This window comes from Plectrocnemia conspersa, unplaced genomic scaffold (genome assembly GCF_051122295.1).
Source record: "Plectrocnemia conspersa isolate PC_06_02 unplaced genomic scaffold, ASM5112229v1 ptg000009l, whole genome shotgun sequence".
NCBI lineage: Eukaryota > Metazoa > Arthropoda > Insecta > Trichoptera > Polycentropodidae > Plectrocnemia > Plectrocnemia conspersa.
The window spans coordinates 3719966-3731328 of NW_028277173.1; the positions used below are offsets into that span (position 1 = coordinate 3719966).

An 11363-nucleotide genomic window follows, 5' to 3' on the forward strand; every position below is an offset into this window, starting at 1 on the left:
TGAGAAGTGATAATAGTTTTTGCGCCCTCCTATTGAACAAAATTTGGTTTGAATATACGAGATGCGACGTCTGTCTGTACTTCTTATTCCGTTTATTTTCCCAAAGAAGATGAGTCGGCTTAGTTTGTATTTTAGATTTGAGCTAATGAAAGTTCTAAAACTATAATTAGTTTTTAAACTTTCATTTGTTTGGGTTTTAACAGCAAATGGATGTTTCGCAACTGTCAAATTCAGTTGCATCATATTTTTAAAAATTAGTGTTATATCGAAGTGCATACCAACTATAGAGCAATAAGCGAGATGCGACGTCTGGTTTTACTTCTTCTTCCACTTATTTTCCTCTGAAAGAAATATTTATTTCTAGACCTAATGTAAGTTCTAAAACCATAATTAGTTTTAGTACTTTCATTGTGTTAGGTTTGGGTTTGAACAGCAAATGGATGTTTCACAACTGTCAAATAGAGCAGCATATAATTTCACTAGCGCCTATCAGTTAAATTATATTTTTGCTAGTAGAAATATATATCTACTGGGAAAAAATTATTTGGACTTCACTAGTGAAAATATAACTGAAAAATACACATTTACTTATTGCATGTAAATTAATAATAATAAGTATAATATGTAAACGTAGATATATATTACTACGTATTGAAGGGTTTAAATCATATAACTTTACTAACACCTCCCAGATAACTTATATTTTAACCGGTAAAAATATATATCTACCGGTGAAAATGTATTTCGAAATAATTTCACTGAAATGACATATTTTAAAAATTATTTTCGGGATAATTTTGAGTATTTATTTGAAGAAATTGAGTATTTATTTAAAGAAAATATGTACGTAAATGTATAAAGAAAAGATATCGAACCATGGGTAACAATTTACATGGCTTGGTTTTGACTTTTATTATATTTTTACATGCAAATATATTTTTTGTCATAAAAACTCCGAGACATGATTGCTTTCTTGGAATTTATCAGAGCTTTGTTATAAGAATTTTTTTGTGAACAAAAATAGATCGCTCCTCGCGCTGCATGTGACCCTCGTGCATACAATAAACCAAAATCATTATTCGTACAACGTGGATAGTGCTACCAAATCACTTGCTAAGAAAGTCTTAAGTGAGAGCAAAAGTGTACTAATTTTAAAACTGAAAAATTGTTAATCTGGGCGGAATTCAGCCAAGGGTTGTATGTCACTAGTCTGCGAAATAACTTGCTTCGTGAATCTATGGTGAATTTATATTTATTGCACAAAATTTTAGCCTTTGTTTAAATGAGCTGTAGTTTTGTAAATGGTTGTAGACCAGCGAACGCCACAGCTTCCACTTTTTATCTAAGAAACACGCACACTAAACTAATACAATCGTATATTAGGAGTTGACAACATGCTACTGTAATATTATATATTATTATTTTATTTATTTTGTAGAAAATAACAAATAAGCAGAGGAGCTTTGTGTTATCTTCAATTAAGATTTTATGAATAAAAGCAAATAATTGAAAGCAGAGATTTGAGACCACCGATGACTACGACAACTGGACGAGTGGACATATTAAAATTGTAAATCGATAATCCAAATACATTGTATACTACATATTAGTAACGCACCAATACATTTCGATTTTTTATCTCGGCCTTCTAAGAGTTGAATCTGTCACTCCACTTGGTCCTAAATTTTCTCTTTTTAATTACTCGAACGCCATTCTATCTCAGTCTCGATATTTTCGGTATTTGATTTGATTATGAAACTATGCGTCATATTTTTAATCCGAATGAAAAACAAGAGTAGAAATCAATATACGAAAGTATTTTCTAAGATGTGAAGCAAATTTTTGCTCTTGACCTAAAAAATTATATTTAAAGATGCATTCTTAACAAACTAATAAGTTTATAAAAATATTTAATATTTAAAACAAACAAACAATACACATAAACATAATATATTTAACGGTTATACACTTATGTACATACATACAAACCTATTTTAGATACATGGTAAAAATTATATATTATATGTATTATAATATTTGCAATCTGTTTGATGTCGGTTTTTCTCTCGATATGAACCCTGCATGTACTAAAACGTTGTATATTTCTCTTCTTGGAATTTTCTCAGCATCTCTGGTGTATACCTTAAAATAAATACATATACATGATAAAAATATTACAGATCACAGTATTGAATAATGTGATTTACCGGTCTCTCTCCAGGTCCCAATCTGCTGGAATAGGCCAAGAATCTTGCAGTCCTAGAATCTTGATAGAAAGGATTCCTTAGATGGGAAGGCAGTAAGGATTCTTGTTGAGCATTTTTCAATACTGCAGAATGAGGAGCTGGAGGACCCTGGTCAAAATTTCGAAACTGTGGTGCAGCATCGCTCTTCAAGGTAAGTAAAGCAATAACTACGAAGAATTTCACTGCAAACATCGTTAAAATATGCATTTAGTATTGAGCGCAAGGATTATGTTTACATTCTAAATATAAAACTGAATCAAAATTATGTTTATAAGATGAATTAATTTTGGTTCACATGTGTTTCATCCTTTACTACTATTTTTACATGTGACGGTTATGACATCGAAACAAAGGGTTCTGTTCCTGGTCATTTTTATTTTAAATCTCAGGTAATTCCTATTAATTCTAAATAGTTCGCAAGATGTTGTTGATCGGAATATTGTTGACAAAATTTTACCACTCTACGTGTCAAAGAATAACCGACATGCCGCAGATAAGATTTCTTTTGAACCTCAGCAACATCATTTCGAAGCTACAAAAAAATATTTTAAGGAAACAACATAATACATTTTGAACAAAACATGTTTTTACCAAATATCTATAGACTTTTTTATGGATATAATTTTGTCAACGGTAAAACCAACCAATAAAAAATTATAAATTAGCTAATAAATAACAATAAAACGATTTTAAATTGTTGTGATCAACAAATGTGTTGATAATAGCCGTCCTCTCAGTTTTCTTGTTGACTATGCGATTATTGTTTTGTTTTTGCGATACCTTGACAACGCTAGTAGTTAATTAAAAATAATCGAGTATTAAATTTAAACTTACTAAAAGGCAGTCGCAATTGACAAAGCAGAGTGATGACATAAACTATGATCCAAAAATATTTTGGTTGTAATAACATTTTTTTGCTATCAAACTGTTTGAACACAATAATGATTTACCGTTCCTTGACTTTCTTGTCTATATCACGCAGCTGTTTACTTACTGACAAAGTAAACACATGCGTTAATTTTTTTCAGGATTAAGTTTTTTTTGTCCATTGTAAAAAAATACACGATATTTTTCACATATAGCAGAACATTGATCTACCAAATTATTACTAGCTATAGGTTAAATAAATCTTAAAATATTCATACACAATACTACAAACTAACAATATTATAACAATACAACTATTATATTCAACTACAATTTGACCTAATTTTTTTGCACAAATATCAATTCCAAAAAAATACTATCCTTGACCTTAAGCATTTTTCATAATGAATTTATTTGTTATTATTTATTATTATTTTTATATCCATAACAAGTATCGTTTCAAATTTAGAATGTTACTTGTATGAAAAAAATATTATAGATTCCGTGGGATCCATAATTTTGAGTTTAGTGGTAAATGAGGTTCAAAAGGTTAGCGACCGCTGGTCTAAATGGTATTTAAACTTTAGGTCTCCCAGGTATTAGTTATCAAATTATACATTTAAATTACACAATTGACCCTTTATGTATGTATATATTTTGAAGTAAAAAAATAAAGTTTTTCATTGTTGTTATGAATGATCATTATATGCACATGTATATAATTAGCCAACGATTATGGATGAAGATGAACAATGTGGAATGTGAATAGCAAAACGATTACACAAAACATTGAAGAATAGTCGCTAGGAACGTTGCCCTTTCTAATTGTGTTTTGATTATCCATAATGACGGTCGTTCAATTATTCCAAGGAAATCCTCAATAACTTTTTTCATTCGAACTTGGCGTTACTCAACTTCTTTGTCGTAAAAGTTATTGTTCCTCTGGCGTGTGCGGTAGTTTATTTATGTGAGATTATGTAATTGTTAGACTTTTGTGTGCGGCAGCGAAAGGGTTATGCTAGGATTATTAAAATTAATTTATAGGCAAGAGCGGTAGTAGGTTGTGTTGGTTCTACGAAAGTTACCGATCTGCTTTCACTATTGCAACTTCTTCCTAGATCTTGTGTTATGCTATGGAGTGAATATAGTGCATCGTAGAATTCAATATCACACACTATATATCATCATTATTGCATCAGTATTCAAGCACTCCAATTGTTTAAAATTTAATGGTAATGGTAACTTCACAATCTCTGTGTATTTGAAGAATGAACAGTCTACTTTATATTTATATACCTGTTTAATTAATGTTTATGTATTCTATAATTGCCTAATATTTATTAGCAATCAACATTGCTATGCAATTGTATAATATTCCCTTTCTAGTATTAGATATTTTATTTACACTCATATTTATATATATTTGATATACACACACACACACTAAATGTTTGATTATACTAATAAATATCTAAAAAATGATAGTAGCACACATCTCAAATAAATGTGGACAATCCCATATATTTTTTTTAGCTTCAATAAAAACTTGGTTATGTCTGGCAAGCTAGAGTTATCGAGCAGCGATGTTTTTACCGCATTGGTTTAGAATCAGGGACGCAATCGCAACTCTCTAAGGTACTCTATAGTCCGCAACCTCGCCACTTAACGCACTTTAATATAGAACAGGACGCAATTTATCAACATTTTATAATGTATAACGAAGCCGAGCATACTTGACACCGTTAGTTTTAAAAAAATATTATGGTAAACAAATGTTTCAGCTCCTCATAGCTATCGCCGAAAACATTGTGTTTGGCAAGCTCGTTGAGAAGCTGGATGACTCGTGCAGGATGAGCGTTCTCAAGCACTGAATAAAGGACGCGATCGTGACTCTAATACAGTGGTTTCTAAAGTGCAGCTCAATGGGTAAGCATGTCAATACTTGGGTGTGCACCAACGATAAAAAACGATAAATTGATTTGTATATACATATGTTCATAGAAAAGTTGATGGCTAATATTTGAGATAAATATATGTATGTTCCGTATTAAGGGGTATTCACTATGTTAGTGCGTTGCTCTGATGAGCATTAACGGATTGTCGACACCGCCTCTTAACAAAAAACGCTTCGCTGAGAATGCACTGAATTAAATAATAATTAATATTTGACATTTAAATAATAATTAATATAAACCATATTCAAGGAAACTACGATTTAACGTATCGTACAGAACACAAGTCACCAACATATTATTAAAGTGACAAGCGCTCCGCATGACAATTAAGAGCATATTTGACGCAAACTTTGGCAATGCACTTGAAAATTTTAATACGAGAATCTTTTTTAGATTTTTGCAAATTGCCCCGAATATATATATTTTATATTATATTTTTTTGTAGCATTTTTTTCAACTGCCGTATCCATCACAATGGTGCTATAAGTTTCAAGATCATACATGTTTATAAAGTATTCTAGAGAAAGCTCAACAAGCTTAAAAGTAAAAGTAATAAATATAATGGCTATATTAACCTAACTGAAAATACAAATATAATATTATAACCAAGAAATCAGAATAGAGGTTATGTATTATATATATATATATATATATATATATATATATATATATATATATATATATATATATATATATATATATATATATATATATATATATATATATATAGATATATATATATATATATGTATATATATATATATATATACATATGTGTATTGACTCATATATTCAATTTGAACGATATGAAAAAATGTGACAAATGAAATATTTATTTTGTTAATGTGTTAGTTATTTATTGTAATAATAAAAAAATGGTTCACGTCTAATAATTAGGAATTACTAGGTAAGATTTTCAAGGATTGTTACTCAATTTATCTTAATAAAAAATATATACTATAGCTATATATATATTTATATATTCACAACACAGTTGACACAATTAATGAATAATCAATTACGCAATGAAATATTTTAAAATCTCACTTTTTAATAATAGTCTTCGATCGAAATGCGACTATGAGCAAGTGTTTCGGTTTCAGACTGATGAGGCCTTCGATAGAAAGATGATGCCCCACTCTTAGGCTTATGTCCACCACCATCAACATTGGAATAAAATTGCATAAGGCCTTTGAACAATTCACACACTGATAACGGACAGGTTGTGTCTTTTTCCGGAATCTGTTTTCTACTTCAACTGTTTTTGCTTTAAAAGTTTAAACAAATTATTGTATATACTGTATTCTATGATTATAATACGAAATACATATATTCTTATAAATCTAGATATTTTCCAAAACGATTTATTAAAATTTCAGTTTCATTTTAGATTTAACTGCGATTTTATTTTTGAAAACTTTCGACTAAATAATTGTTTTCATGATAAATTATAGTCAAAATATATCTCATCAGAAGCTGTATTTTAGATTAAACATTACAATTATACATTTGTAAAGAGGAAAAAATATTCATGAGCTTAGATAAAAAAAATATTGACAGATTTAATTTTAAACCTAATGTATTTTTTTTAATATTAATATTGACCCCTTTTAAGTAGTCCCTATCAGATACATATAATACACTTATACCAGCGTTTTTTTTAATGTACTTTTGACCTGCGATAAAATAAAAAAGCATGGGATCCTATTTAGTGCTGCAACTGCGGCATCATAACGGTGTCGTTTTTGTCCAAGTGTGTTATTGCAGCGCATAATCTAAGAGTTGTTTGTCCACAAATCTAGACGAACTGATGGTAATATTTCGTAGTGGACTATACTTAAGAGAACATTGACATTCAATCAAACTCGACGCGCTTTTTATGTGCTTGGTTCTTTAGGGCATTTAAAAAAATACGTAAAAATACAAGCTTAGCCACTTGAAATTTAAATTATGTTAATTCTTATCAAAGTTAAGGTTTATGAATACCTGAATATTTTAAATACAGTGAATTTTTCTAAAATATTTAAAAAATAATATCATTATTTAATGCCTATATCAGATATAAATTATCTTTTACATTTAGTCTTGGTGATTCAACAGCCAAACAAGCTAGAATTTCCGCAAACGATTTTATTTTTATAAATTTCTCCATCGAAGAATTATATTCAATTTTAATTGTACTACTACACTCTATTTAAGTGTCTTTTTATTCCACTATACACAAAATTTTCACTGATCACTTCCTCATTTCTACATTTTTTACATTGCTTCCGGACTTGTGAGTAACTTTCATTATGAGCTAAAAATAAAAACTAAAGTTTTAGGCAAAATCTTACTTATAAATGCTGACTAAAATAATATCACAAATAAATACAGAGTACAGTAATATATGTAAGCAACTACTAAAACTAAGTTAAAATTATTACAGTTTAAATCGGTTTATAACTCATAAGTTTTTGAATGATGTTATTGAGTTTTAAATAAAATATTGAAAGCTAATCTGCGACTAACTAAATGTTTTTAACCCTTTCTGTGCCTTAAGCGTGTTAATGCGCTCTATATGTCTGGACGCATGAGGCCGGCCATACAAGATGAGCGATTGAACGCGCTTATTTTACTATTATCAAGAGTTTTTTGAGGCGTAAAATGTTTTAATATCTTAAGATATTTGGACGAAATAAATTGCAATTATTATCGATATTAGAGAGATTTAAATCAAAGATTTTTTTACCGATCAATTAGAGTCGCTGTTCAGGTTTCTGTTTTGCTGGCTCTTTCTAATACTAACGAGAATAATAAATTACAGTTGTAACTAACGTTTGGCATGTATTATAAGTTATTTTATATTTCACTATTTTTTTAATTAAATTAGTTTTATTTTTTATGAGCTAAAATGAGATAAAAACAATAAGCAAAAGTTGTCACATAGACAACTTTTGCTTATTGTTTTTATTTTTTATTTATTTTTTTCTAAAACTAATGTGACAATCCTGTCATTATGGTTTTTTTTGTCTGCATAAAATTTGCGTATATCTATTTTTGCTTAAATATGTAAATATTTTTTTACGATTTTTTTCGTTATTATTTTTTTACTAGCTATGTGACAACCCTGACATTTTGTTTTTATACATCTGTTAAATGAACTTATATATATATAATATATATATAGTTTTTGCAATATTTTTTAATTATTTTATTTTTATGTTTTGTAATGTGACAACTTGCTTGGGAGGGTAAAAATATTGTGTTTTCTGGGTAAATGCCATATGGTATTTTTATACTATCGTTATATATTCGAAAAAATGTTTCAATGGATTTTGTTTTTGATAGGCTTGTAGTGTACGGCCGTACTAATAGTTTGCGGCGTTTAAAAGGTTAAGAACCTGCCTTTATCAACAATATTTTAACTAGGGATTAAATGCAAAATATTTTTAATTTTATCTTTAATTAAAATATAAATTGCCCTGGACTCAGGAATATCCGGAAATCGTATTTTGACCAGTCGAGGCAGTAACCCTTGTCGTAATTTACGTTTTTATCGTATTTTTCGGTGTGATTTTTATGTTTAATTTATGATTGGGAAAAACTGATTTAGAAAAAAATTTAATAAAGCTTCTAGTTTAACTTGCATTTAATCTTAATAAAATCAAATCTTTACCCACAATTTTAATAATATAATTAGTAAATAAAAATAATAAGTAACGACTCAGTAAAACACCCTACGTGACTAAATAAAGTTTTACGCGCTATTATTTAGCGAAAAAACTAAATTTATCATCTAAATGAAAAGCTTAGGAAAAAATGTCAATAATCCCATACTTAATTAAAGTGAAATAATATTAAATAGAATCAAATATTATTTTTGTAATGTAACCCATACCGCTCTCGCTAATGAAATTTATGGTGTGCTCAATCAATGTTTTTTTATATGAAACAAGACTGCATGGTGCAATACTGTCTTCTGGACAATGAATGGTCTCGCATCTCGGTCCAGGGGATGGTTTGGGGTCATTGATTGCGTTGTAAATAACGTTTGAGCTGAAGAAGAACGATTCATACTCTGTACGGATATTTTTAGCGATAGCTATGAGGAGTTAGAAATAAATATGTTAAATGGTGCTTATACGTAACCGTGTTTTTTAATATATTTAATAATATAATTTAACATTTCGTGTGAATGTTGCAGAAAATTTTGAAAGAATTATGTTTAACATAAAACCGTCAACCACATAAGCATTTCCTTTCTTCTATATAGAATTACCAGTAATTCCAATGTAAATGTATCCGCTATTGAGATTTTTGTTACGAATGCGACCTGCACGATCAAAGACCAAGCGATTTGATGCCAGAACCTGCATTGGACATAATCGATTTTGCAACTTAAAATGAGAGGTCATCACGAAGTACAGTGCATTAACTGCGCCGACACGTCGGGTTACACAAACAGAAACAATAACAATAAAACGGTCGAAAGAATCTTGACCCTGTTACGTGACTTTGCGACTATAAGGTGGCAAAGTCACGTAACACTTGGATTGATATGGACTTGTGCGGATTTCGCTTCTGGTGTTCAAACCGGTCGGATTCCAACATCCTTATAGTTAGTGTTTCTGCTCAATAATATCTCGTTATTCGAGTATTTTGCTGAAAATATTTCTGTAAATAATTTTAATATTTAAATACAAATATTTTATCTAAAATATAAATATTGTAGTAAAAAACAAATGTGAGTCAGATGTTGCAATCGTAGCGAAACAATTATAAGCATTTGAAAGATTGTATTAGTATACAAAAAATCTCTAACTAGAAGAAGTATATTATGAAAAGAAGTACAAAAACAAAATGAGTAATCGCTGAGTAGTTTTGATTGCAAGACGGAACAATAATGTAATAAGACAATGATTGAACGATTTTTGAGAATAAAAAGATCAATCAATAAGATGCTAACTGATTTGAATATAGACCAGTGCTACTTAACCGTTTTAGGTCTGCTTATATAGGAGGAAATTAGATAATTTAAGGCTTATAGATAATTTTTATAAATTGCAAATAATTTTTCATTAAATAGTTTTAAGTCATTTTCTATATATAATTAATAAATAAAAATATTAACTCTAAATAATAATTTTGCGTTTAATTTTGGAAACAATTTATACAACTGAAATCAGATTCTATTAAATAGGAAATAGTGAATATCTAAAATCAAAAAATAAATGAGCTATTGTACTCTTGATAAAAAAATTGTGCTATGCTTAAAGTTATTTTGGCTGCTATGTTTTTCTATAGCTCTCGTGCGCTTCTTGCACAGAAACACCAAGGTTATCAGCAAATGATCTTCAATATCATTATGAAACTATTTCATATAATTCATTTACAAAAGTATTCTATTATCTTTCAATCTACAACTAACTACCGCTGAATCATAACGTCCAATATTGATAGCTGTATGCTCGACTTTCCTAAGAAACTATTAAAAACATATTCCACTTGACCATATATTAGCTAGTGCATATAATGGAACTTAAATAATTGGTAGATATCGATCTTACAAAAAAAAGTGACTTACCAAGTTAGTTAGTTGTTTGTGTTCATCGTATGTGCATGTGTCTGCCGTGCAATTAGCCAAGATTGTGGTAACCAACCCCTTTGGAGGTGAAAACCGGCAGATATTTGCGCGTAAGTAGCACAATTTAATAAATAGTATAAATAGATTGATTAATATAATATATAAATAGTATAAGATAGAAATAATTAGTATTGTTACATAAAAAAAATGGCCGATAGCGGCGTGAATATAGCGGGCGTAATTACGCCAGAAAACAGAATAAAAGAAATGGATGAATTAAAAACAAAATTAAATGTATTATTATCAAATGGTAATATACTATCAAAAGAAAAAAAAACCATTATAACTAATACATTTGATATTATGTATAAACATTTATTAGATGTGTTAAAAACTAATAGGGACGATGTAAATAATAAAAATGAAAATAATAACTCAATATTTGAGTTATTAAATGAAGTTAGAAAAGATGTTTATAATATAAAGGATAAACTAAATTTAAATAACAACATTATTAAAAATAAAATGCAAAAGAAACATTATTCGGAAATCGTAAAAAAAGGAAAAGATATTGCGATAATTATACCTAAAAATTTGCAAAATATAGAGCAGACAAAAAAGGATTGCAAAAATTTAATTAAACCAACAGAATTAGAAGTTGGAATACAAAATATAAGACCAATAAGCAAAGGAGGTATAATAATTACATGTGATAGTAAAGAAGATGCA

At 28.8% G+C, this 11363-nt stretch overlaps 1 protein-coding gene across 1 annotated transcript; it reads right to left on the reverse strand.

Moving 5' to 3' along the window:
* Window positions 1-2028: 2028 nt before the first annotated feature.
* On the reverse strand, window positions 2029-6164 carry LOC148231596 (uncharacterized). Its single transcript, XM_088193152.1, has 3 exons — window positions 6116-6164; window positions 2208-2428; window positions 2029-2142 (listed from the first exon to the last, which is right to left on the reverse strand). Coding segments are annotated over exons 1-3 (336 nt in total). The 5' UTR covers window positions 6117-6164.
* Between the last annotated feature and the right edge of the window lie 5199 nt (window positions 6165-11363).

What these genes read in the sequence shown, in the direction of transcription:
- LOC148231596 (XM_088193152.1), bottom strand. An exon ending in TGGGACCTGGAGAGAGACCG is followed by an intron (nt 2,143 to 2,207) that starts GTAAATCACATT and finishes ATTTATTTTAAG; the next exon opens with GTATACACCAGAGATGCTGA.